Source organism: Melanostigma gelatinosum, assembly GCF_949748355.1.
Source record: "Melanostigma gelatinosum genome assembly, chromosome: 17".
NCBI lineage: Eukaryota > Metazoa > Chordata > Actinopteri > Perciformes > Zoarcidae > Melanostigma > Melanostigma gelatinosum.
In genome coordinates, this window is record NC_136650.1 from 14,032,804 (window position 1) to 14,060,316 (window position 27,513).

The following is a 27,513-nucleotide window of genomic DNA, read 5'->3' on the forward strand; positions in this document are numbered from 1 at the left end:
ACAAGCAAAATTCCTACAGTTTGAAATGTCAAAAACATAACAATTAAATCAATCAATATTATAATTGATTGAGTCCATATCATTCTATTAACTACATTTTTAAAGCAACACTGTTCCCCCCCCCCCCCCCTCTTGGGATCAGCAGAAACAAGCTGTGAAAGCAACAGCAACACATTATCTTCTTTTAAATTCATACATCGCCAAGTTGTGAACAAACCTTTGCCTCTTCACACGTTGCAACATCAGCATTCATTTGGAGTCGTGCTTCTGCCCACCTGGGGGATGGAAGTCCAATATTGATAATATCATTATCGAACTAACACCGTGATGGTTGCGATGAAGAAGAGGAATCAATAGGAAAGCAGTGTCCTCTTGCAGCTGCAGTTGAAGTTCAATATTAACCGAATAATGAAAATCATACTCTCTCAAAGGGACATAAGTAATTAAGATGCCGGCCCTTTGGGCATCAATACAATACATCAATCTGTTGGCTTCTGTAGTTTTCCCACATCCATCACCTCCCAGCGTGCTGCGCCCTTCTCTCCCGGCTCTGCCTCTCTCTGAGGCAATCAGCTGGTATTATCCCCGTCATCTTGTGGTTGTATGGGCACGCAGTGATTTGACTGTCTTTTCTCTGGAATTATCTGTCTTGCTTGGTAAAACCATCTGCGTTCAATCATCCTAGAAGGCTACCGCCACTACTGCCAGCTCACTGCAGTCTCTTTCTTTATCTCTGGAAAGGCAGCTAAAGGTGTGTCTTTGTGTGAATGGAGAAGAAGAGAGAGGAAGCGAGCTTCACCAGTAGGAGGTCAGGAGGTCAAGAGGGTACCACTGGTTCGGGGAAGCCTAAACATAGCTCTAGAATCAGACGGATCTGAGGTCAGTTTGTTCCAGGAACAGGTTCACTACTGTCGGTTGATAAAACATTTCTTTTTCACTTTCTATCCCTTCTGTCTCTCCACCTTCTCTCCCCCCACACACACACTAGTTCATTCGATATTTTAACATGTGTTTACTGTTTATAACTGTGCATTCCAGATAGCTTTACTTCTTCAAGTAAGAAAATAACCACATATTAAATCGCAGCAAAATCATATTCAGTCGAAAGCCTCAGGTTGTGGTGTTAACGCCTACAGGTTTTTAGAAACTTTGTAAAGGTGAAATAAATTCTGTAACTTCTCTGGGTGGCCCCTTAAACAGACTTGTCGTGTGTGTGTGTGTGTGTGTGTTTGATGGAGTATTAAATGAAAAAAAGCTCTGTATATGCAATCTAATTCCTAAAGAATGCATGACTAGAAAAGACTACATGTGGTTCAGCTCAGGTTTAATGCGAAGTTGTACTGCTGCTTTGTGTTTCTAATTTAACAAGGTAAAGCAGAAACCCTGCCTGCTGACTCTGTGACTCTTCGCAGCTTCGCGTTTGCTACATGAGGGCATGACTCTAATGTGCAAAATGCGGGTGTAAATTGGCCACTAGCCCGGTATGTCTTACTTTGTTTTTGTTCAGTAATGACCAAATGGTGCACTGGTGTCCAGAAAACTGGCCTTATTAGTTTGGACCAATCTGCTGTTCACTGTGTGCATTGCACACTTGAAATTATGGCCCTAGAAATGAACTAAATGCATGGGGGTAATGAAAGGGCATATGTTTTCTGCCTAAAATGTTTTGATGGTGCAGCCGCTCTACTATTTCTGATCTTCTCTGCACCTTTTTTTTGACAGTACACCTCAAAGGATGTAGCTGAAACATCACAAGCTGCTACTGTATCATGTTTTAACAATGGGATTCACAGTTGAGTGCTAAACCCAAAGTCCAAAAGTAAAAAGATAGCACATCCCAAATTTCAAAGTCAAGAAGGACAAAATACTATTTCACTGGTTTGTTTGGCTCTCTTCATGAGTCACCAGTCAAGTGAGGCGAGACAAAAAAAACGAGTGACATGTTAGCATTTTGTCTTCCTTGACTTTGAAATTAGGGACGTGCTACCGTTTCACTCTTGTTTTGGGAATATGCTACTGTAGTGTATCACACTGCACTGCACTGTACTGCAGCAGCCAGGCTCTAGAGACAGACTTGAATCATTTACAATTCTGCACACAGAGGACTAGAGGAGAGATGGATGAAGTTGTGGAGGGAGACTGCTGAAGTCACAGGGAAGTTATTGAAACAGAAGAATGGTGCTAGAGGAAGGAAGAAGTCACGGTAAAGTGGGATGCAGATGTGACACGTCCTACTCTTTAGTCTTCCTGCTCCCTTAACATCTCCCCATCGATCTGTGTCCACTCTCCTCCAAGCTACCTTGTCTTTCTTTTCATCTCCTCGTATTGCATCTCCAGTCTGGCTGTGGACCAGCGCAGCATTGAACTCCCATCTGCTTGCGGCCAATTTGGAAAGAATTGGCCCATCCGTTAAAGTGCACGTTCAGCGGGACTTTCATCCCTTTCCTCTAATGTCTTTTTTCCCGCTCTTTCTCTCTCTTTTGCCATCTCAGATTAGCGAACAGCCAGCTACGTCTCTCCTGACATCAATAAAAACAGCTTTTTCAAGAGCAGATTTTGTGGAAGACAAAAGCACAATGTTTAGAAACATTCAGGAGAAATCCACATGGAATAGGCAAACATTGTGCTCAGCTCTCCCTGCAACAATGATCCCTTTGTGCTGTAATGGGCCAAAAATAAGACCTGGAAGTATTCCTTTTCCTGTTTACTTTAACAAAGTGATCCATTTGCTGTAGAGTTTGTGTAATGAGAGCGACAATGCGAGGTGTACAGAAACAGGAGGTTACCAAAGTTACCCAAATGGAAATTCTTTTTAACATTAACAAGGACAAACAAGAAACTCAGACAAGATGATGCAGGCGGTTTCATCTGATCAGAAAAAACACACGACCAAGGCGTAAAATCCCTCTTTTGTTGTCTTCTCCTCTTCACACCAGCTACTGTCCAATTATTTCCTTCCCACAAACATCAAGGTTATTCAAGCACACCTAGTGTACATACATACAGCTGTACATGAAGTAAAGTAAACACTCACATCCGCACACACACACCCACTTGACAGCTTGACTGCTAATGGCTGTCAAGTGTCTTTGCTATAGGATTTTTTACATTCTTTACATTCTTCTTGCTCGAGAAAAAAGTTATTTCAGAGTTGTTCCTCTCCTCGGCAGGCTCAGTAAAGCTCAAGGGAACCAGAGATGTAATTCAGACAAATAAGCAGGTCTTATATAACAGTTGCCAAGCCAGGCATTATTGTGATGAATGGCTACAATGTGTGTTACGGATGAGCTCGCTCACACTCACTTTTAATCGTACTGTCTTTGTGAAGGATTTTTTTCACTTATTAAATGACAAGAATGACGCATCATTGCCGCTGGGAAAGAAGCTTTTAATTGATCTGTTTTTAGCAAACTGGATTTTTCTTCCACAGGCACATTCATTCATCGACAGATTCATACAATTGCATTATCCAAGAATCAGTACAGAAAAAAAACCACGCAGAGAAAGAAGGACTCAACGGCAAACTTTCTCCCAGAAAAGCCATTCAATGAAACTCAGTGGCCATGGGAGGCCTCCACAAATGTTTCCAGCTTTTGTTACCCTCTGATTTATAGTCGGACACTGTGGCCTTGAGGTGTTAATTTCGATTTCCCGCTAGCCAATGGGTGGGCTCTGTTGGGGCATTGTGTTGCTCAGAGTAAGCAGTTGATCTCGCTTTTATGGCCTTGTAATTGTCCTCCTAATTATGGACAACAAAGAGATGTGAGGTGGATGGTTGAGAATGGCTAGTTGTGTGCCAGAGGAGTAAGTGATAAGAAGGGGATGAACAGCCTCTGCTGTGTTAATAGGAGAGTCAAAGAGAGACACTTTATACGAGATACGTGTGCGTAGCAGCTTTTCATTCACGTCCGGAGATATGTCATTTCAAATCAGGGACGGCAGGGAGTTTGTTTTAAATACATTCTTCAAGTGGACCATTTGTCATGAACATACCAGAATATACATCCCAAGTCGAGCCCCAAATGTATGATATTAGATAGTAGATAAAGCCCTTTCTCTTTGCATCTGTGCCGATACAGCAATGGAGAGACAACCAGCCTGTCAATGAGCACATCCGCTGGAGGTCTGACTTTGCATCTACAGCAACAGTTGAGCTTATGTCACAGATTTCATATTGTGTCAATCCTCAGTGGGGGTTTCGGAGACTCTGGGCTGGATGCTTCTTGGTTGGTCGTGCTCATTGGCATTCGAACAGTGCTGGAGATCAGCAGAGCACAGCAGCATGGCATATAGCGAGGGCGAATGTGAAACCGAGAGATGACGAATGAACTGAGAGCAGCTTGAATGATTGAGCAGGTGTCTATAAAGAGTGAAGCTGGGTATCTGGTCCAGAGACTATCATAATCTGAAGCAATGAACGTCTGGTCATTATGTATTCTTGTTTACTATATATCCAAAAAATGTCACTTGAAACCAAGCACTGATAATAAATACTTTTTTTGTTTTACTTAAAAATGAATCTTCACTGTTTTTTTCAGCATCTGACTCACAAATCTGTCTCTGCAAAATGAAGCTGCGTTCAAGTTCCTTGTGATACACACAAACACAATGGCCTCTCTGCTGCGATGGCACTGTATCAATATTATGTTCTCTGCACCCTGCTCTGTTCCTGTTTGCACAGCCCAGTAAACGTACCCACCTAGGAATCTCCAACGGAGGAAATTCCAGTCTGTGGTTCTCCTCTGCTCTGTCCCTGTCTCTCTTTGTAATTCACACGGACTTTTTCACACTTGTTTGTCTTTCACAGACGCACAACGTGTCAAACCAACGTCACCCTCCGCTCATCTGCTGCAGTGTAGCAGAAGATACGTTTTCACAGGGAGATCTGTCACCAGGCTTTTCTCTTACTGTGCCTCACTCTGCGAGTGCTGCTGTTTGTGTCCCGACAGCAACACATGCACACGCTTAAGTTCCTTGCTCATGCTCTGAGCCCCTGAAACACTGGTTTCTGGATCAGTGCCAGCTTGAGTGTTCATGAGAGCCGCCATTTGCATGTACGAGCCATCTGGGAGAACAATCATTCCTCTCCCAGCATTCAGACACGCATGGGCCCTGCAGACGTAAAAATGCCATGCATGCACACTTTCGCCGTGCCCTAATTCCTTCTTTTAGGCTGCATCATGTCCAGCCGGCGTTGGTGTGTTTTCTACGGAGTATCTTACTCTGTGCAGATGAGTGAGTAGAAAACAATTGGGCTCGCAGGAAGGGAAGCTCGACTGCTGGGATAAAGAAGACAGATGAGAAAAGAAAGTGACAAGTGACGGACCAAAAGCAGCGCTTCATGGATACTCTCAAGGTCGGGATCTTGCTACAGAGCAACAGTGTTTCCGAGAATGGAGAGGATTAAATGAAAGAAAGTTCGTGACGAGGCGACAGTGAGACGGGTATTGAAAAAAGGTCATAATATTGGAGAAAGAGAGCGGCAGGTTTATTTTCTGTTTTTCTGTTTTTCTATGTTTTGCTCTTTGGGAACTTTTTCTTTCTATCCTTATTTCTTCAAAAAATTCTTCAAAACATGTGCCAATTAGAAATCCTTGATGAGTGGCATTATTACTTTTACTGTTATATACTATATAGAGATGTGGCCTTCATTGTTGAAGGACTTTAGCAGCACATTGTTCTGTGTTATGCAGAATGTATTCCCAAACCAGGTAGCACTCTTTGTTCTGTATCACACATCCCCAGTTCATTTAAATTTCTCAACAATTTGAAGATGCAAAGTCTGACACAATATTGGATTTTTCTCTGTATCTTACTATGATGGTATATTTTAACAAGAAACGTATTCGCTGCGCGCACTGCTAATGAGCTCGGGGGCCGCGAGAAACAACTTCAGCAGCATGAAACATCAACATGACTTTGAAACTCAGCAAAGCTTGTTGAAACTGCCGGTGTGGATGATGTGTGACGTACAGTTTTAATGTGGGTCATGTCTCGCAGGGCTGCGGCTCAAGAGGTTTGCTGACTCAGGATAATTTAGCGTCGTAGCATTCAGATTGAGGAGGCTTTGTACTGCAGCGGGTTGTATGGTGTGCCATTGGCGAGCGTGAATTTGCACGATTGAAGACAAATAAGATTTCTGAAGTGATTGTGATGGGAATTTTGTCACAATTGTTTGAGAGATTTCACATGATCGATAGATTGAAAAATAATCAGATGAATTGATGACAGACGTAATCGTCAGGTGTCGAGCTACAACCTGATTTCATCTGACGAGATCGAAAGACAGTTAATTAAAAGCTATTTTGGTATTATTTTTGATTGGTTTCGTCTTTTAAAGCAAAGACAAACCTGTTAACTTTCCATGAGATCTCAGGGTTAGTTGCGTTACACACTGTCAAACAGCCGAACACATTTCAAAGGATTTCATTGAGATTCGTTTTTGTGAAACCAAACAAATGTACCGTGTTCCTGTGTCAGGGATGCTGCTCGTTCAAACAGCCGGCCGAGTTCAGCAGAACCAGCGTGTCTTCTGTGTCCCACAAAGACTTTACTGGGAAAGATTCCCCACTTGGACCACCTGCAGCTGTGGACCAATTAAACTCACCACCCACCACCACTCCCTGACCCATTTGTTTTGACTCGCACACACACACACACACACACACTGACACCCACAATGATAACAGCTGGAGGGAGTGAAAGCAATCAATGAATAATTGATGATGATTGGCTCTACCCATTCATAATTCATACCCTCAATTATCACTAAGAGGCCCACCTGAGTTTAGTGTGTGTGTGTTTTTGTGTACCCGATGGCGGACTGTCTTATATCACAGAACACGTGCGTGCATGTCCCAGCTGCTGTGTTTGTTGCTGCTGTTATTTCAAATTTCATTAAATGTTTCGTAAGAGCTGTTGGAGGTTGGCCGCGTGTTTTGTGCCGTGGACATGCTTTATCTCCTCCTGACACACATAGTAGATTATCAATGTGCCGTCTTCCAAAACGTTATCTCCCCTTGTAGCTGCACAAGCAGGAAACCCCTCTCTCCTGATAAGCAAACGGAGTACGTGCTCCAGACTCAACACGCTCCCTTATCGAAGATGTTGTTTGGATGCAATCCCAGATTCTTACGCTGTCGAACAAGAAGTTGTGATTCTAGATAATATTCAGCCATGCAACTTGTGCATTCGTTCATCCTCCTCCACTCTTTTATATGGGTTGATGGAAAAGTAACTGTAAAGTACCTAACTCTGCAAGGGTAAGAGAACTGGCTCCAACGAATTTCTCTTAATCTACATCTCCCCTCCTTTTCTTTCTCCACACTTTTCTGCAGATCACAACTCTGATCAACCATAAAGACAAGCCAAAGAAGTCTGAGCGTACCCAGGCAGCCATACACAGGGTGGGCCAGGCAGTGAGCGTGGCTGTGGGGCGCTTTGTCACCGTCGGGGAGGCCATCGCCACAGAGAACCAAGAGCTCAAGGATGAGATGGGTCAAGCCTGCTTTGAGGCACGCAGAGCAGGTAGGCCCCTTTTGCGCGCTCAGATTATGTACTCAACATTTCACCAAATTTCTGACCTTAAACTCAACACATTGTTGAGTGTTTCTCTCTTTCGGGCGAGATAGAGACGACACTTATTTTGTGGTCGCACGTTAATGTCGTAAAACTAGGTGGTGCTTCATTCTAAAGCACCTCCTCGTAGTGGAGACTGTCTCTTCCTGTCATAAGCATGGCCATGGTGTTCAGAAACTGCCGTTGAGAGTGTTAGCTGGTCAGCAAACAAACCTCATCAGTGTTTATTTGTTAAGATAAACTGTGACAGTTTCTGAAAGCATCAGGCGTCACCGTCAGACTTCAGTGTTATTACATTTGAGCAGGTTTTGATTTGTCTGGACAGCCTGGTACACCAGAGGACCTCCGGATTGTTCTCAAGACATTGTTGTTATTCGGTTGGAAGTAAAGGCTGAAAAAAGTGTAATTCACCCCAGGGTGCTGTGTAGGAGGAGGGAGTGAATGTGTCTGTGCTAGTTTGGAAAGCACTGCGTAGGTTATGGTAGAACGCCCCTGGAGACTTTATATATCAGGCTGTTGGCGAGCTTGAAGACGTTGTAGTTTTCCCGACGTTCACCAGCTCATAGATTACTTCTGTGTTACAATGAGGATGTTTTTCTCTTTTGTTTTACTGGTTTTGAATCTGCTGGCTGGGCCGGTCTGTGTGGAGTTTACATTTCTCCCCACGTCTGCATTTCTGCAGTTTCGTTCCTGTTCTAAAACATGCAGCTTAGGTGATGGACTGGCAACCCGTCCTCTCCTAATGTGCAAACCTGCAATGGTTATCAGTTTGATGGATGTATATGGATATATCAAGGTTTAAAACAGGAAACAACTGAGGGAAACAAAGAGGTACAGAGGATTGTAGGAGGGGTGGAAACAGTGACAACCAGTGTGAAGGAACAAGAATGTGTGGATCACTCTTTCACAGCACTGTCAGCTTTTATTGAACCCAAGAAAGAAGAGGTGATGGTTTTTGTCAGGAATGTGATTCTTTCAGTGTTTCTACACTTTCTTGTAACGTTTTGCCGTTAAACTTCTGTCTAAAAACACACACTCAAGACAAATGTCAACCCTGTATCTGCCTGTCTATCTAAACTCTCAGCTTAGATAGTTGACACCACTTGCTTGGTGAAACACATCTTTCTATTGGGAGACGTAGTTCTTATCAGGCAAAACAAGGGCCCCTCTTAGCCGTCGACAGAGCGGACCAGAAACAATATCACAATTGATAAGAATTTAGACACAACACCGTGATAATAGGTTTATGTCGGGGGAACAGCGTCTAATCCTCACACAGCGTTGCTTTGTAAAGACGGCTAAAAGTCAGACAAAGAGAGTGCTGGTGGGGGGAGGCGAAAAGACTGATGAGAAAATGTACTTGTGAATGTGTGTGTATAGGTGAGGCTAAGTGAAGTGTGTGTGTGTGTGTGTGTGTGTGTGTGTGTGTGTGTGTGTGTGTGTGCTTGTGCAAATGTGTGAATGTCTGAGCCCACTGCGACTAATTTATTCTCGTTCTTATTTTCCTCTGAAGGAGGCGTTTTCACAGTTTTCCCTTACACTTCTCCTGACAGACACTATACAACTGTTCCCTGAATTTAAAAAAAGAAAGAAACTTTTTGTCTCTCGGACCACTTTTTAAATGTGACGGAGACATGTTCAAGGATGAACAAATGAGGCTTTTTGGAGGCTTTAAGTCTCCCGGAGAGAGAGGGCTAGTTCGTGAAGGATTGCTGTTTCTCTAATACCTAGCCACAGGGAGAGTTTAATCAGGCAGGCTTCAGCCTTGTGCGCTATGATGAATGAAATAAAAGCAGGTTGAAAGCGCTAGTTGAATTAGCTGCTACCCATCAGCAGTGGGATGGAGAGATGCAATGAGGCAGGTCAGTCTCTGTCTCTTCCACTCAGTCTCTCAGTGTCATTCTCACATCCGCGTGCTTCTGTCTCACTTTTCCTTTCTGTCTCAGAACGATTCAACATCGTTTGCTCATTTTCACTCAACACAAAGAACAGCTGAGGCTGTTGGGAATGTCACTAGTTTTTAAGGTATTTGGACAAAAGTGTAGGACAAATCAAAAGGGGGACATGGACGTGTGTGTCAAGTTTCATTGCAATCAACCAATAGACAGACAGACAGACATTGCCATCCATTGAGTCATGCAAGATGACCTGCCTGCATGTGCTGTACCAACACATCAAGGATCAGCAGTTCAAGTTTTCACTTATGAATAAGAAATTCATCATCCTGAAAAAAGTCAAATTCATCACACCTGATGGAGGATTTTTCCATGATGGAACTAACTGTCCTACAGTGGACAGAGGATACAAAGGTCTCGAGTACATAAGACAACTAAAGGACCAGAGGGATAGCTCTGTTTTACATTTAAGGTCATCGATATATCCATCTTCCATACAGTCCATAATCATTTAGAGAGGAGAGTTGTCTCCTTCTGCTTTCCGCCCTGCTCGGGTGACGGGGGTTGAGCAGCATTGTTGGCGAGCCCAGCCGCGTAAACGTTTTAACTGGTTAACAGGGCTGGCACTGAAAAGCAGCCTGTCAAATGCAATCAGTTCGTCAGTGCTGCTTCTTAGGACCAGCCAAACCAAATAGACAGCCAAGCAGCATGACCCGATTCTTCTGAGAGATTTGCCCTCCTCTTCCCACTCGCTCTTAAGTCCAGACATTTTCCTCTTGATCGGGACGATTTTACTGATGGGATTTTAGCTTAAAAAAAACTCGGTATTCTTCCCCTTTTTGGGGCTAGTATGAGCAGCTGAGAAAGAGAGAAAAGGGAAAGTTGGACTCTGAACGAATATTTATCGTTTGCATATTTCATGCTTGGCATGTTTGCGAATTGTACTCAGAAAGCATGCCAGTAGTGTTTGTGTCAGCAAAGAAGCCAAAAGGTCTTTCTGGCCAGTCACATCCTCCAGCTCTTCAGAGGGAATCCCAGGGCGCTCTCAGGCCAGATGGGATATGTAAACCCTCCAGCATGGTCTGGGTCGGCCTCCAAAACTGGACATTTCCTGACAGGCAGATAGAAAAGTCTCATAAACTGTCGAGCTCAACACAATCAAAATATGCATAAGGGAAAAAGTCGGATCCCGATACACAAACATACGATATCAGCCTGAGCAGTTTATCACTCCAGCTCTGCTGTTGAATCAAACAGTACCCTTCTCTCATGTCTTGTAGGTGATGCCATAGCCCAGCTGACAGATGTGGGATCGGCCTTGCCGCCCCAGTCCGACGGACTTGTCACAGTGTTCAGTGACAGGACGGGGATGGTGAAGGCTGCCCGCTTGCTCCTCTCTTCGGTCACTAAAGTGCTGGTCCTGGCTGACCGCATCGTCATCAAACAGATCATCGCATCACGCAACAAGGTGAGACATGCAAACGTGAGATGTGATCACCTTTTAAGGACATGCATAAGCTCTCTTGCTTAGTCTCTCTTGCACACACACACACACACACACACACACATCAGTAAACTCCATCCTGAGTCCTTTATTTCCTAAAAGATAAGCACTGGCTCTCTGAAGGAGGTAATTGAAGGGAAGCAGCACATTTAGCGATCACATAAAAACACAGAGCAAGAAGCTGTCCCTCTTCGTCGTACCTGGCTATGCTCTTAGCCAGACGATGTGATATGGCTGTAGCTGCAGACTGAGCCAAGAATGGAAACAGGGGGCCTGATCATGACTGGTTAGCCTCGTTGGAACAGACAGTCGACAGCCCCCTGCCCCCCTCCATTACTGGCAAACACAATTACATCTCCTCCTTCCTCTTTGTCTGGGGAGAATAAAAGATGCTGCATTAGCGCTGCCAGCTAGCCTATACCCTCGACAGCTAAATTAGCAGCTGCATAGACTACTATTAAGTAAAATGCAGGTTTGAAACTACTTCATCTGGTGGTTTTATTTTAGGAGATCACAGATATAATTACATCACATTGAGCTGTTAATACTACAAAAGGAAGATCTGGAGTAACACAGAAATAGGATATAAAATACGGAACATTTAAATAAATCGCAGTCAAATAACTTGTATTCTTGGTTCTGTTGAAAGGTAAAGGTATGAACAGATGTGAAATCGGTTGTTAGAGTGTGCACGGATTTCAAGAACACGGCCATTTGTGGCCATTCACCGTGGCACTCTGATCTTCTCACTCCTCGCAGGTCCTGGTTACCCTCGACCATCTGGAAAGAGTCAGCACCTTCCAGGAATTTGTACAGATTTTTAGCCAGTTTGGCAACGAGATGGTGGAGTTCGCCCATCTTACCGGAGACAGACAGAACGTGAGTAGCGAGTGAAGAAACGAAATCTCTTCAGTGTTAAGTGCGAGTGGGAAAATCATCAGCACGCTGTCACGTTCTTGGTCTAACTTATGAAAATTGTGGAGTTATTTGCCGATTCATTTCTGCAACACGGAGGACATTTTGTTTATTCATGCAGATGTAATCGTCTAAGAAGCCGTGGTTCTTCTGGATGTGAAAGCGTGGAAGTGGACTGTGAAACCGGCAGCTCTTACACTGTGAATGTGCAGGCAAACCCAGAACAAATAAATAATTCAGGCATCAAATATTTACTCCTCCCAGAAAGAAGTAACAAGGCTTCTTCAGGCTTCTCATATTTCTGCAAATATTTTTTTCCGCATCTTTAAATTTTTCTAACTCGTGTCTCAATCCATAGCAGAAATATAAAGGTCAGTTGTGACTCGTACTCCTCAAACACGATTTACATTACGATTCATTGTTGATAACAATTGACCGATGCTTTCAGCGATCCCTTCTCTCAGCAACATATCAGCTTAGGCTACAGCACATTTGCAAAACAAAACTTCTGCCTCGAGCTTCAGAAAAACCGTCCAACTTAGGGTCTTTTGCAGCTACTGCTCCCTTTCCTCATGTGCCACCCTGTTTTCTTTATCTTTTTTTCGTTGTATTCACTCGCATGCACAAGCACTCAGCTCTTTAGAAAATCTACCATCTTCTACTATGGAAGCCAGATGAGCACAGAGGCAAAAATAATGACAGATAATCACATCGTCTTTGTGATCTATGGCACAGTAATGGGAGAGGAGTTGATTCAGCTGCCTTTTCCAAAATCCCCCAAATACCAAATTGGAGATGACTGTTTCTATTTGGAGTACATGGATGGGGATGCAGCAGGTCATACACGCTGCGTCTTCTTTCCTACACTCGTAGTATCTCTTTTTTATCAGGAGATAATTAACCTAGGACGTTTTCATGTGTGTGTAAAGTTGGAGAGGAATCTGTGTCACATTTGTGTGTCTCTTCATACCATCATGAAAGAGATTTGTTGCTTACTTTTGAGGCTTTATGTCCCTTGGACACCCAGAGAGTTCTTAGAAGTTACAACTGAAGTAAAGCCACCCATCACCATCTGGTGTGTGTGTGTGTGTGTGTGTGTGTGTGTGTGTGTGTGTGTGTGTGTGTGTGTGTGTGTGTGTGTGTGTGTGTGTGTGTGTGTGTGTGTGTGTGTGTGTGTGTGTGTGTGTGTGTGTGTGTTTGTGCTGTAGGACTTGAAGGATGAGAAGAAGAAAGCACGGATGGCAGCAGCCAGAGCAGTGCTGGAGAAATGCACCATGATGCTCCTCACGGCGTCCAAGGTAAACAGCGTTTGCACTGCCGGTGGACCTCTGGGCGAGGGTTATAGATTATGTCCACTTTAAAGATGTACGGCCGTCTCAAGTTTATTGAACTTCAAGTTTTCTCAAATACTGCGATCAATGGTCATAGCACGAAACTCCATGCCACAATATCATAAAGTGAATAATCATGGTGGTAAAACATGAAAAGGGCTCGGAGTTGAAGAGAGTAAAGGAAGGCATGAGCTTTTGACATTTCACATTGAATTCCCTCTAAAGACCTGCCTGAGGCACCCAGATTGCGAGTCGGCGCGGTTCAACAAGGACGCGGTGTTCCACCGGATGCGCTGTGCCCTGGAGCAGGTCATCGAGATAGTCACCGAGGCGCGGAGGTGTGGGGAGAACAAGATCCTTCCTGTCAGCATCTATAACGGCATCAAGGACTTCAAGGTAGGGCGAAGGTGTCCGTGTAGTTCAGCGATGATCCTCTTGTGGGCAGAAACCATTTTCAAAAAAAAAAAGGCAGTGACATCATCTGTTTATATTAATAAGAAAGGCCGTCGTTTTCAACAAGAATCCTCAAATGATCTAAATTTGTCTCTTATGTGGCTGTTGATTTGTGGTTTAAGTGTAAACATTTTAGCATTCACTGTGCTTCAAATGTAACTCAGAGGATCAATATGCAGGACCAGACCTGCTCTGTATCTGTTTTATGATCTGGTTAATACGGTTGTGTCAATCCCCATACACCTGAGTCTCATCTTCTCCCTCCTCCTTGTTCACTGGCAAATGAAAGAAAAACAACGACAAAAAAGCTTTAGAATGGGTCTTCTCCAGTTTGCGGTATTTTAATGAAAGGGCCCAGAGATGTGTATTGGTTTCAATAAATGACTTCTTAAACCCGCGTCCCATTTCCTTGATGACGAGGTCGTGTGCATAATGATCACGAGATAATAAACCTCAGAACATTGGCTCGTAAAACTCTTGTGTGTGTTGCCACCTCCATGTGCTCCCTAATTCCCAACCCTCCTCCTCCTCCTCCTCCTCTTCCTCCCCTCCTGCAGTCCAGCGTGGAGTGCCTGCGGGAGAACCTGAACTCCTTGTCCCCCCAGAGCATGGGCAGCCAGCTGGAGGCGCTGGTGGAGCGGACAGAGGACTTCACAGATTCGGCCTACACCAGCCACGAGCAGCGGCAGGCCATCCTAGGTCTGTGCCAGCTGGCGCGCCAGGACACTCAGCAGCTGGTGCAATCCTGGGCTGAGGCGGTATGTTGGTACTTGCACATATACGGACATATTCATAAAAATATATGCTGCTATATGAAGAAGAAGAATAAGTACCTCATATGTAAGACTCTTGTAAAAGTATGATAATGAGATGAAAAACAAGAAGAGATGGTTGGATTACTTTTGTTAGTGTAAGGAATGATGTTGAGTTGGTAAGTTTATCAACTAAATTTAATATTTAATATCTTGTGTGTGCCTTTCTATATAGCAGACAGTGTCTGTTCAACAAGACTCCCTCCCCGGCTCATCTAGTCATTCTTCTTGCCGACTCACTTTCTTTTCATACATCCCTCCTGGTACAACTGAGCATAATAACCAACCGCCTGAATACCCGTTTTTTACCAAGGCTCATTCAGTCGAGAGAGAAACATCACGTAGCGTCCCGCGATTTGTCTCCTTGGCCTTCGGAATTGAAAAACAAGTCGATTTGTTTCAGTTTCTCGTTGTACATTTTGTCAGCGTGCTTAGAGCGGACAAAGAGACTGCTGCCACGTAGTTGTACAGTAGTGCCTCATCTGGCCTCTGCAGAAGAAGGTCAACGGGAGACTTGAAAAGACCAGAACACTGAGGTGTTTTGAAATTGCAGCGAACGCATCGGAGTGTGTGAATATTCGTGGGTGTTCTGCACAGTCCAGTTCGTGGACAATTTGTTGAAAAGCGAAATGTATAGTTTTTATTCCAATTGGATTCATGGGTCTGGAAGTACGACATTTTTTTGAAATATGTTGTACAATATTTTAATAAAACAATTATTTTTAATCGTTGTAGTTTGATTACAAAAGCTTTTTTTTTTTTTTGCATATTCGGAGCATAACAGGTCACAAATGAATTGGAAAGTCAAAAACCATGTTATTAAGAGCCCAAGCTCATTTTCCAATCCAGTTGTTTTCTATTGTCAAACTCTTCCGGACATGATCATGTAGGTGTGTGTGTGGGCCTGTAAGACCATGTTGAATCTCATGTTGTGTTCCCTTCTTCCACTCTCTGTCGCACTGGAGCAGCAGTCTGTCCAGGCCAAAGAAGCCACAGAGGACATGGAGGTGTCCATCCTGAAGACATGCCAGAGCGTCAGTGAGCTCAGACGCGAGGTGAGCAGCCGTCTCTCTCTGCCCGTCTGCCCTCTGAGTCTGAATAGATGTACAGAGAGACACAGACACGACTGAGGTGTCTCTTACGAGATGTTCTGCCTCTGGTTTCCCACTTTCCTTTTTCACATCGCTCTTCGGCTTACCTGCCGTCTATCCGTCAACTCAACGATGTCATTGTGTCCCTTCTGCGCCTCTTCTTTTTTTTCTTTGCCTCCTTAAATTACACCCTCATTCATATCTCCCCCACTCATCTTTCTTTCTTTTGTGTTGCGCTGCAGCCTCCATAACTCCGTCCTGTTTTTGATTCTGCAATTTCATTTTTGATTCCTCCTCCAGCTCCATAAGGTGGCAGTCATTCGTGCCTCTGACTTGCTCAAAGTCCATGGGGAGCAGTTGCCTCTACGGGCTCTCAAAGCTGCAGGCGCCGAGGGAAACCTGGAGGCAGTGGCGGAGTATTCACGCACGCTCACTGAGCAGAAGGAGCAGCTGGTGGAGGTAGGTAGGGGCGGGGCCAAAGGGAGCAGGGAGGCAGGGGGAGGTTTGTTGTAGTGCCACCGAGTAAAGGTGTTCAACGGGCAAACGATACACTCGAGGAAATCCTTTGTGAAGTTTAAAGTTCACTTTTTTGATAGTTATCAATCCAGATTCGTGGGCAAAATTTTAAGCGAAAAAGCTAGTTGGCCATGAGTTGCAAAGTTGCGAAAAACACATTGAAATTGCTGTGCAAGTAAACACAAACAGCCTGAAATGAATGAATTTGGAGACGTTTCTAATCCTCAACCAAATGAAAGTCCACATGTGACTTTGTTGTGCAAACACGTTGTTATGTGTTTGTTAGGGGCCCTAACAAACAGAGCATGCGGTACAGTATGAAGAAATACATGTGTAAGAGGAAGGTGTACTCTTTGGGGAATACTATTAAAATGATTGTGCTCTTTTAAGTAAGTGTTAAATTGTTAGAAATACACGGAGTTAGAACATTTATCCATTTCCTACAGTGACTTTCAAACTATGACCTTCTTCGTCCTGCGTCTCTGACTTCAGAATTGTCGGCTGCTGTGCCATGTGTCGGGGACTGAGCCTCTGGAGATTACCTGCATACACGCTGAGGAGACCTTCCATGTCATTGGTCCACAGGTAACAGCCAAACATGTTCTGTCGGGACTTTTGTTTTCGTTCGATTGATATTATAACTCATCGACTGGCTGAAAACCGGGGAGACAGGATCACTGTCGAACGGGACACAGGTTAGGGTTGAACCTGAAACCCATTTCATCTGATTCCACTGCCAGTTGATCAAACTGGTCACACAGTGGTCTGGGAGTGAAATCAAAAACTGAGTAATATTCTCCTTAGACGTAGTGGGGAGGGAAAATAGACAAATGACCTCATGTCTCCTCAGTCTGCCTCCTCCACCTGAGAACATGGTGTTCACCTCGTCTGCTATCTAATTATGTTTGCTCTTGGAAACCATCCATGCCAGTAATTATCCAGCAATGTAGAATGTTCCCGTCCTGCGGTACGAATGTCAGGCCCCGCATGACTCTGCAGCACTCCTAGTTCAAAGGTCAACCAATCAATAACACTGGCGGGGGGGGGGGATACGTGTCTGTGTCGGCCCAAAGTAATAGAGGGGTGGCCCAGAGGGTAATTGGCTATTAAATACTACACTGTAGGGGAAGGCTGCGGGATGTGTGTTTTTGTGCGTGCGTGAGCGTTTGTTTTTTAAAGTTGTTATCATGCTGTCTTGCCGTGGTGGTGGTTTTGATTAAAGAAGAACCAGAGAGATGGGACATGTTAATGACTTGGTTTATTTACTGTCTGTTGTTAGTTCCTGTATTAAATAATGGTTTGAAACGGATAGCAGCCTCTTGTCTTGTGTTTTGAATTTCTGTCACAGGGGACGGACCCAAATTCAGACACAGACGAGGAACCAGCAGTAACAATGTAATGATTTAATTCCAAACTGCTTGCAAGTTGGAGCCCAATTTAACAGACAGGAAACAGCAGGCAAGGACACAGACAAACTGGTACAGAATTACAAACAAAACTGAAGACAAAGAAGAAAGGAACTGGGCTGGTATAAATGGAGACTGAGTAATGTGGAAGTGGGAACAGGTGAGGCTCAGCACAAGGCGACTACAGGGCTGAGGAGAGTCAGGCCAAACAAATGAGGGCGGGGCAGACAAACACAAAGGCGGGAAAACATAAAAGGACCCGAAGTAAAACAAGACAAGACACATGAGGAGTACACTTCAAAATAAAAGCAGGAAACACGAAACCTGACCCAACAGAAGACCCAAAACACAAATATAAACGCAACACAGTCCAGTCTCACGTGACAAATGTGAGAGCATGAGCCAGACTGTGACAATTTCACGAGTAGGAAGACCATTTGGTGTATTTTCGATCAACAGTGGCAGCTGATGAAATTGAAAATGAACACGGTGAGTTTAGAATTATCAGCCACATTTAGTTTCTGTCTTTGACTGTAATTGCGTAGTTTTTCTCTCTAGTTACTGACCAGCTATATTTGAATATAGCTTTTCTCATGTCGCACTTCTTCACACACTTCCCACTCAGATCATCTCGGCAGCCCAGACGCTGGCCCTCCACCCGTCCAGTAAGATTGCGAAGGAGAACCTGGAGGTGTTCTGCGAGGCCTGGGATTCGCAGCTCTGCGACATGGCCCTGCTGCTGAGAGAGATCAACGACGTCTTTGAAGGCAGGCGAGGTGCGTTCCTTTTGTTCAGTTGGGAATGGATACTTGTGTGCCTTTGTGCGGGTCAGCAGCACATACGTCAGAGAGGATCAGAGAGTCTTTCAGGAAGAGTGCGACGCAGAAGAGAATACAGGCAAAATATGCTCTCAGTGGCATTTTAGCCTTAAAGAATAACTTTCTCTGATAGAAGGGTTGATCATTTTGCCCCTGAAAACACTGAAATAGCCTTTTTTTATTTTAGCAAAGCAAGCACATATCTTTTAAAAATGTATCATCATACACATCTCTCTTATTCATTATTGTGCCAGTTACCTAAAATGTTCAAATGATGGGCTCTTACAAATCAGTTGTTTGTTGCCTCTGTGACTGTGTGTGTGTGTGTATTTGCATCTACTTTACTATGTATCCATGTACACACAGATCTGTGTTTGTATCAAACCCTGTGCTCTCACACACGGTAAGCCGGAGGAATCTCAAAGACAGGAGCGAGATGTTTTGGAATCTATCCACGAGGTGGTTGCCCTCAAGAATGTGACTGACATAAAACAATATTTTTAAGTGCAGCTCAGCGGGTAAAAGGATCAAATCCGTCACACATTTGTATTCCCGAGAAGCCCAAATGCTTTGTTAAAGTGTTGTATTGACACTGTGGTGAGATTTGCTTTCATTATTTTCTTGTAATCTTCCCCCATAAACATGACGGAAGAGTTTATTGTCGCTGTAAATTTATATAAATAAATATAATACTTATTAATAAATATTGAAACGAACCAAGCAGCTTGTGTTTATGATGAAAGATAACAATGTTTTAAGGGTGGACAGTGATAAAAGGAAAACAATTTCAGTCCCATAGCTGCTGAATAACCATAATTAACACACTAATTGTCTGTGTCACTGTCTTTTTCATCCAAAAAGATATTGAATTGTAATATATTTAAAACTCTGCGACAGCGACAGCTTTACATCCCATTCTCTCAGGAACATCTGGAGAGAATGTCTTCAAATTTGGCACAAACGCCCACCTGGACTGAAAGATGAACTTCTTAAAATGTAGCGGTCAAAGGTCACTGTGACCTCACAAAACACGTTTTTTTTCCCATTGCTTAAGCTGTATATGCTAATTATGACAAGTCTACACAAATGTTTAGCAAGTAAAACTATGAAGTTTTGGACAGACATGGCTGTAAACTTGGGGCTATCTCTTGCTACCATGTGTTCAGATAATCACAATGACTTTCTTCTTCTAGGAGACAAAAGATCTTATTTGTCACTTCCCAGACCCGGAGTGAGTATCACGACATCCATCCTCGTGAATATTCCATTGATCCAATGTTTTGTAATCCTCTTATTAATACCACTCTCTTTACCCGCAGAAACACTCGGCTAACTTGAAGACTGCCAAGGCTGTCAAGTTGGACGCAGAGGTAGCACACACCATACTCCTCCAGCTGTCTGCACAATACATCACGCCACGTCTGACACCAGTATATTCATCTCCCGGAAACTTTGCGCCACTCGTTTGAAGGATTGATGGTGTTCGTATGCTAATAGGCTGCGTTTTTTTTTTTGCTGGGCTGGCAGTTTTTCACATGCTGTACCAGCACGGGACGCGAGATTATGCTGATTTATAGAATTCATGGTGTTAACAAATGAAAATACCCTGTTTGCTACTATACATTTCTTTGTGTCTTTCTTGTGTGCGTGCAGGAGCAGACAAGCATGGCCAAGCTGGGTCTGGAGCTCCGTCTGCTGTCGTCAGACGTGGACACGGAGGTGGAGAAATGGGAGGAGCAGGAACACGACATTGTCCGACAGAGCCAGAGCCTGGCCAGTATGGCATACAACATGTATCTGTTCACCAGGTGACCGAACAGCACCACATACTACCCGAACATTCACATGCTCCGATGGCTCTGTATGGGAAAGCCTCTTCAGCATACCACATGGATCTCTTTAGAGGCTGACTGTTAATGAGATCCATGAGCCCCCAGCTATCGATATTCACCAGGCATAGTTAGAGGCACTGACATAGTTGACATGACAATGATTGATTTTGACAATTCAATTATTTCGATTTATCTAAGTCGCAGTTTTTGTTGGTTGCTGTAGATGTATTTCGTCTTCATCCATTTCTTTCGTCCATTATTCCTCTCCTCATTTTCTCTTTCCCACATTGATTCCCCAGAGGGGAGGGGCTGCTGAAAACAACACTCGATCTTTTTCATCAAGCTGAGGTATGTGTATCCATATCCGCTAATCTCTCCTTCTCTCCGCCTTCTGTTCTTTTTTCCTCCCGTTTTATCGAAGTTGCAAATGAATGCATCTGTTGTTTTATCAAGCCAAAGACATACTGTGGCAGGCAGATCAATAGATTAGTAAATGCCAGCATCCCCTCGGTCACTTCCCCCTCGCATCTGATGGGGCAAGACGAGTAGGACTTATCATTATGATGGAAACATAGTGCTGTGTGTTCGTACACATGAGGTGATAACAGACAAGGTTGCGTGGAGGCGAGTCTCTATTGAATTGGGAATGTTCAGTCATTTGTAGAATCAGCGTCGCTTTCTGTTGCATGTTAAAATAATTAGAGTTTTGCCTGTATTTGTGTACGTTTTCTGATTTTTGTCCATTTTCTGTCTCCTTTTTAAGGTTCTGTCTGAAGAGGGGCTCCAGCTGTGCTCATCTCTCCGCACTTTTTCCACTCAGGTCAACACCAATGCAATAAATCTCTCTCTCTTAAACACACACACTTTAAGGCCGAATACCAAATCACGATGTACTCCCATAAAAACCATCTGCAAATGTGTTTGCACATTAAGCACTATGACAATAAATCGAACGTGAGTTCTGTAAAAGTAAGAATATGTGTGAAAGCAGCAATGAAATGATTGCAGTAGAACATAAAAACAATATATATGTTTGTGTACCATATGTTCTTGCTTCTCTGCTGGAAACTGACAAAAGAATAGTGATATGAAGCTCAGTCAGTACACACGTTAAAGACTAAAGCCAAAGAGAAAAGAAAACTGTTTCTTCTCTTTTGCATTTGAGCTGCTCACCCATCTGTATGCCCCACCCTCGTTACGCCTCTCATACACATACGCACCCGTATCACCCATTCTGGCATGCCACGGTGCAAGGTACGCCCTATAAATCACACAGCAAATCACACAGCTTCCCTCTCTGAGTGGAGATCCAACAAACAAACGTAGCCTCGGTGCCTTCCTTCCTCTTGCCCTCCGCCAACTTCTTCCACAGGTCCTCCAAGTGCAATTAAATGTCTCTTTTTGACAGCCGTTAACGACTGCAATTTGTCACTGCCGGGTCCGTGGGTGGGTATGTTTGTGCACATGTGCATGTGTGGAGGAGATCGGGGTGGGCGAGTTACCGCACAGGACTAATTCATAATCAGGAGGTCCCGCTCTTCAACTTGCCTCACGCTTTCCGATTAATTACATCAAAACAACTGGTGCTAATGGAATCCCTGTGTCTCACCCTCCACTCCCATCGTTCTCTGGCACCTACCACACATCTACGTTGGCTTCATTCAAAATGTTGAGGCTGTTTATGCAAATGAGCCTGAGCATTTCTTTGTGATTGAGGTTCAAGAGGTTTTATATACTTTTGTCTGTCATGAGTATTGCTACGCTGAATAAAAGAGCCCGTGTTTTTAGGTCGCTGGTGGCGTAACAGAAATAGATTGATGGCCCCCGTGACTGAGGTCGAGGGATTAACCCAGCTGGATAACAGACTTGAGCAGTAGATCATGACCTGGCTATTGCTGATGGATTACATCAAGCTACACTGAATTTGAATGTATTTCACCCTCATTTTTGGCTTTTTGAGATATTTGATTTGTGTTTGAATGAGAGCACTAGTAAACCCAGTGCAGTACATCTATCAGTGGCTGTACACATCAACCCAGAGTCTCTGGATGAACCTGCACATACCATCATAAACCATCTCGCCCTCTGTTTCTGTCTTCATCTCTGGTCCAGCTAGTTGATGAGGAAAAGTCTGTGGTGATGACAGAGATGGAGAAAATGGTGGCATTGTGCCAACAGCTGCAGATGGGAGCCAAGACTCCTGCACAGGGCAAGACTGCCACCTTCCAGAAGGTACTCATACTACGCTTGCGTGTCTTTATCTTTTTCTGTGTTTGTTCGTGTGTATACTTAAATAACAAATAAACAATGACTTCTTTCTGCCCCTAGTCTGTTTTGTTTAGAAGAAATCAAATTAGACAGAGTGTGCAGAGCCGACTTTCTGTTGTTCTTTTCTTAAAGGGATAATTAGCTTCAACAACAGACGGGCATCAATGAAGCCCTACGCTCAGTGAACACACAATCGAGCGTGACTTCGTGCGTTACTTCATTTTTGGCCACGGCATAATATTTTAGCGATCTGCGAACGTGTGTTGGCTGCTGGGTTTTAAGGTTCTTGTGCATTTGTATCCATGCTACCCCTCTTCAAGTGTATAATAATTGTATTTCTTTGCCTCTAGGTGGATTCATCCATTCAGACAACCAGAGGTATCTTGACTGTGGTTCTCTCCCTTCTACCATCCTGCAACAAGCTCACCAGAAAGGTGATTAAACAGGACTCATGACTTAGTGACAGGCACTTGTAGTAGCCTAGCAAGCTACATGGAAATCCACTAAAATAAAAAGAGCTCAGAAACATTTATATCGGCCGAGTAAATAAGATGAAACTTGCAATAACTCATTTTAAGGGCAGTGGAAGCTCGCTTTGAACACATGGACATATCCCACCTTTAGTTGATATGGTCAACTTGTAAGCAAACAGTTGCCTATTTCCACATCCAACAGATAGAACAAAACAGCATTCATTTGACCACCTAGCTCTGTTTTTGGTCTCCACCAATAAAGCTGACGGGCACTACAGAGTTTAGGAATGATTAGTTCATCAATAAGTGCGTCCACTATAAATATGAAACATTAATTACAGTAGCTTTAATTGTATTGAACAGCTAAAAGTGCCGTCATTCTTTTTTAAAATTTGTGTTGCATGTATATAAAACAGCAAACAACATACTTAATTCCTCATCACATCTTGTTTCTTTCCATTCATTTCTTCTCCTTGCCGTGTCCATTTGCAGTACAAATCAGAGAGGAGCAGCCTGGGTTCCCCGCAGGACTGGAGAGAGAGACAGGATGCATCCACACCTGTCAAAGAGGAGGGAGCTCTTAACAACAAGAACACCAACGGCTTTGGTGCCAAATCTCTGGAGCAACACATGGCCGGTCTTAACCTCCTTGAGAGCAAATAAGCCAGAGAAAGGTCCTTTTGTCCCCTATCCTCCCTTGGAGCAGCACATAGCCAGCCTCCCCCTTCTGGAGAACATCTATTCCAGGAAGTACTTTACTCCCCTCATCCTCATGCACCCATCAATGAGTGGGCTAGAGCAGTGCACGTGGTGAAGATGGATGCCTCGGGTCATTTAGAGTTGGTGTCTGTTGTCTGGATGATGATGTGTAAGGTTTACAGAGGAAAAAGCAGATCCAAGCTTGCTGTGCCCAGGGGAAGTTTGAACCCAGGGTAGATGTGTTACCTAAAGCCCCGGTTCCACACCAGTCCACCAGATGGAGACAATCAGCCAACACTATGACTTTGCCACTTGCTGTGAGCCTCCTCGCTGATTTTGGAGTCACTTTTATCAATTCTCTGGATATTGAGTTGATAAACTGATCAGAATCAGGGAAAGAACTTCTCTTCATGCTCAGCTTAGCCGTACATCTGTCTTCACTTCGTGCCTCTGTGTTACAAGTCAAAATTGCTTCGTGGTGTACTGTAGACGTGTTGGACATGTTTGCCAAATTTTAGGGGAGGGGGGGCATGCATGATGCGATCATCACCAAACCCGTGTGTTTGAGTCGTTTGTGGTCGTCGTGTCATAGGCTTGTAATGTTAAAACTTTTTCTGTAATATTAGATATAGTGGTACATTGTGTCCTGGCACTCTATTCATCTCACTTGGATAAATAAGTATTTAAAAAGTCAACCACACCATACGATTAATGACTTTCCATGCAGTTTGCCGTGGAGTGTTAGTAAGAAAATCACAATTTAATGCCAAATATGATTGTTCTCATTAATAAGCTATGATCTTCAGCTTGCTACTAGTGTGAAATATAAAGCTCTTACGCCTCCAGTTTACATCACTGGATGGGCCTGGTTTCTCCAAAAAGTCAGGTGATAAAAATAAGTTTATCACTCGGATGCTTTTGGGTTGTCGGGACCTTACTTTATGCTGTCCTGTTATTAAATCATAGTGTGTGTAGTTATACGTATTTCTTAACAAAAGAACTGAAACATAATTCTGAACTAGCACCTGTGTCAAACAGAGCCTTGAAGTGTACTTGTTATGAAGACTATCATTGTGAAGCTGCCTTACAGGCCAATATGTAAATGGTATCTATAATATGGTACTTGAAGCATAGCTATTAATAAATAAATATACAGTATGTATCCTAAGGTAATGACTTTGGTACTAGGTGAGCGGTGTGATAATGACTAAGACGATTAACATACATTAAGCTTTAGAGATGCTCTGGACAGAGTGAGAGCAGCTAAGGATGCTGGGTATTGTAGTTGCACTACAGATGTGAAGAAATCGTAGATCTAGTTTTGGACCATCTATTCTTTTGACAATTGAAAAGGTTAATAAAAGTGACAAACAAAATAAACAATATTTTTCTTAAATCCCCGTTGGTTATATTTATTGACATTCTCGAAAAATAATTCAAACTGATTAGTTGGAGATATTAAACAGACTTCAAGTAAATCATCATGCTGTCCTCTATTTCCTAATTTTTCAAATTAGAAAAAACAAAAACAAATGAAGAACTTGAACGCAGGGTGCTTCCTGAAACAACGTACAGAAATATGCAATCGTCCCTTTGAAGTGTCACTCTCAGGGAGAACGTCCGCAGTCTTAACCCAACCTGATGAGAGTCGGAATACTTCTGACGTAAATAAGGCAGGAACGTGGCGCTCGGTCATGATGGTTGAGATTGGGCAACAGCACGTTTGGAGACAACGCTCTCGAACTCCTCTCTGCTCAGAAGGTTCTCCGTTATGGTCTTGCTCTCCTCAAACTTTGGCAAGATGACGGCAATGTATCCTTCAGTGGACGGCTGTTTAGATTTGACAGACAAAGCACGATTAAAGAATTTGTTTTAATATGATTAGATGACACTTCAATGATTGTGAGAGATAAACTATGACAGCCATCTAGTTATAAATGATATTGAACAGTTTTTTTAATTTTATTACATTTAAACAAAGTGTTATAGAATGTATGGCCTTATTGAAGAGGGCATTCAATTATTAGAAATACACATGATTCAATTCACAGGACAAACGTACATGCCAATCGTAACCAGGTGGTAATAACATTGTGTAAAAATATATATTTACCTTTTCCAGCAGGAGAGTAGGTGTTTCTAAAATACTCTCATTGACCTCCAGGAGACGGCCCCGGATGCAGCTAAAAAAAAGATGACAGAACGTGTGACTGATCATGACACACAAGCATGTGGAATGTATGGCTAGAAAAACAAAACTATTATCTCACCTGTAGATTGTGTATTCAGTTTCATCCGTGCATGTTATCCTGCACAGAGGTGCGAAATCAGTAAGGAACTGACCCCCCTACAATGGGAAAAAATGATTGTCGGGCATTTAAGGCCAAGCTGAAAAGAATGTGAAGTGGAGCTACACAAGTACACATTCATGGTCATAGACCAAAATCATCTGTAGCTTTATTAGTCATTGTGAATTTACCCGCTTAGACTTCCCAGAGACTTTGTTGTTCAGCCGACTGCAGCAATCGCTGATCTTGTAATTGATGCTTTTGATTGCCCGTCCATTCTGAAGGATTGGGTGAGTCTCCGCTAACGTGACAACACATAGTCTGCAGAAGAAACAAAGGGAAACGTGAGCCTTGAAAACAAAATACAAAATTAATATTATCAGCGAATCACTTATACAGAGTGTGGATTATATCAAGTTAAAAACATTGAAACACAAAACTTTTTAGGTCAATTTTGGATGAACATTTTAATTTAAGGGGGTATCGATACACACAGGAAATATAACTACTTAATAAACTGGGTGACCAGAAAGCTGTACTTGTTGTTTCATTGGTTTACGTTAAATATTTATGTAAAGTTTTTTTTCTGTTAACTCAGAAGCAATATTTTATCAATATAATGTAATACTACCACAAAACCATACTGGTACAAGACAAAAGTCTCAACAATACTGAACAGTATGGTAGTATCTATCCCATGAAATAGCAGTTTATATCTAATAACCAGTTATTAAGATGACTATTCGTTTTGTAATTATCACCACCCGGTGTGGATTTCACTGAATAGCCATCACGTTGCTCCTGTTAACATTACCTGTTTGAATGCTGCAGGATGCAGTGGTCCTCACACGGTTTCCCCTTCATATCTGAATAAAACAAAACACAATACACTCAACGTATTTGAATTAAATACATTCTGCTGGGTAATCGAATCAAAATGTAACGTTAGTGCTCTTTCCCCCACGAGATCTCAGGTCCTACTAACGTTAGCCAATTTAGCCACTGGGCAGCTAACGCAGCACGAGAAACAGTTCAGCGATGTTATTTACCGGCTCTGAACCATCGCGTGTAATATCGCTCGATAACTGACGGCGCCGTCGCTTCGGTGTCTTTCTGCTCCAAACAGTCCATGAAAAGTATTCACAATACAGGTTGTACAACAAAAAGACGAAAGAGTAGATTTACAGAAATGTGTACACTACTTTGTGACGGACAGCATTTGGCGTGACACTGGGAAGTCCGTCCCTATCAAGAATCCGACAGTTTTAAAAGGAAAAAGGTTCCGGCGATTATTTTCGCCTCTTTGAGTTTGTGAAATTGATAAGAAAGCTTTCACTTTTAAAATGACAATGTAAACTTGAAAATGAAAATGTAATTCCACAACAACAACATGATCATTTTCCACATACGTAGGCCTATGTGTTATTTGGGTACAAATTAAAACGCCAGTCTGATCTCAAAAGGTAGAGCTTTCCACAGCCTGGGGCTCTAACCAATCTTGAGATTCTCTAAATTCACTACTCAGTAGTAGTAGTTCAATTGTTATAAAATTAGCATTTTGTGGGCGGTGTAACAGGGTCATGTTCATGCTGTTGTGTAAGCTGTGTTGCTACCTGGGACACATTTTGAGAGCA

The 27,513-nt window shown here is 43.2% G+C and overlaps 2 protein-coding genes across 2 annotated transcripts in view; one reads left to right on the top strand and one right to left on the bottom strand.

Moving 5' to 3' along the window:
* ctnnal1 (catenin (cadherin-associated protein), alpha-like 1) overlaps nucleotides 1-24,976 on the top strand; it is a 44,433-nt gene extending 19,457 nt beyond the window's left edge. Inside the window, exons 2-19 of the mRNA XM_079288159.1 lie at nucleotides 7,338-7,527; nucleotides 10,754-10,941; nucleotides 11,737-11,856; nucleotides 13,101-13,190; nucleotides 13,449-13,619; nucleotides 14,234-14,434; nucleotides 15,457-15,543; nucleotides 15,880-16,038; nucleotides 16,588-16,680; nucleotides 18,127-18,277; nucleotides 19,513-19,550; nucleotides 19,639-19,689; nucleotides 19,973-20,127; nucleotides 20,451-20,499; nucleotides 20,915-20,971; nucleotides 22,264-22,383; nucleotides 22,770-22,853; nucleotides 23,385-24,976. Coding sequence (XP_079144285.1) covers nucleotides 7,338-7,527; nucleotides 10,754-10,941; nucleotides 11,737-11,856; nucleotides 13,101-13,190; nucleotides 13,449-13,619; nucleotides 14,234-14,434; nucleotides 15,457-15,543; nucleotides 15,880-16,038; nucleotides 16,588-16,680; nucleotides 18,127-18,277; nucleotides 19,513-19,550; nucleotides 19,639-19,689; nucleotides 19,973-20,127; nucleotides 20,451-20,499; nucleotides 20,915-20,971; nucleotides 22,264-22,383; nucleotides 22,770-22,853; nucleotides 23,385-23,555 — 2,175 coding nt within the window. The 3' untranslated portion in view covers nucleotides 23,556-24,976. The remainder of the gene's footprint in view (nucleotides 1-7,337; nucleotides 7,528-10,753; nucleotides 10,942-11,736; nucleotides 11,857-13,100; nucleotides 13,191-13,448; nucleotides 13,620-14,233; nucleotides 14,435-15,456; nucleotides 15,544-15,879; nucleotides 16,039-16,587; nucleotides 16,681-18,126; nucleotides 18,278-19,512; nucleotides 19,551-19,638; nucleotides 19,690-19,972; nucleotides 20,128-20,450; nucleotides 20,500-20,914; nucleotides 20,972-22,263; nucleotides 22,384-22,769; nucleotides 22,854-23,384) is intronic.
* Nucleotides 24,977-24,986: 10 nt separating this feature from the next.
* abitram (actin binding transcription modulator) lies at nucleotides 24,987-27,085 on the bottom strand. The gene is made up of 6 exons (XM_079288160.1): nucleotides 26,929-27,085; nucleotides 26,694-26,745; nucleotides 26,071-26,200; nucleotides 25,862-25,938; nucleotides 25,705-25,774; nucleotides 24,987-25,421 (listed from the first exon to the last, which is right to left on the bottom strand). Exons 1-6 carry the CDS (start codon nucleotides 27,008-27,010, stop codon nucleotides 25,284-25,286), a joined length of 549 nt encoding a protein of 182 aa, XP_079144286.1. The 5' UTR covers nucleotides 27,011-27,085; the 3' UTR covers nucleotides 24,987-25,283.
* Nucleotides 27,086-27,513: the final 428 nt, after the last annotated feature.

Excerpts from the sequence above, each read along its gene's own strand:
- abitram (XM_079288160.1), bottom strand. The coding sequence starts at position 27,010 with ATGGACTGTTTGGAGCAGAAAGACACCGAAGCGACGGCGCCGTCAGTT. Across the intron at positions 25,775-25,861 it reads ACTGAATACACAATCTACAG|CTGCATCCGGGGCCGTCTCC; the intron begins GTGAGATAATAG and ends TCTTTTTTTTAG. Across the intron at positions 25,422-25,704 it reads CTACTCTCCTGCTGGAAAAG|CCGTCCACTGAAGGATACAT; the intron begins GTAAATATATAT and ends AAATCTAAACAG.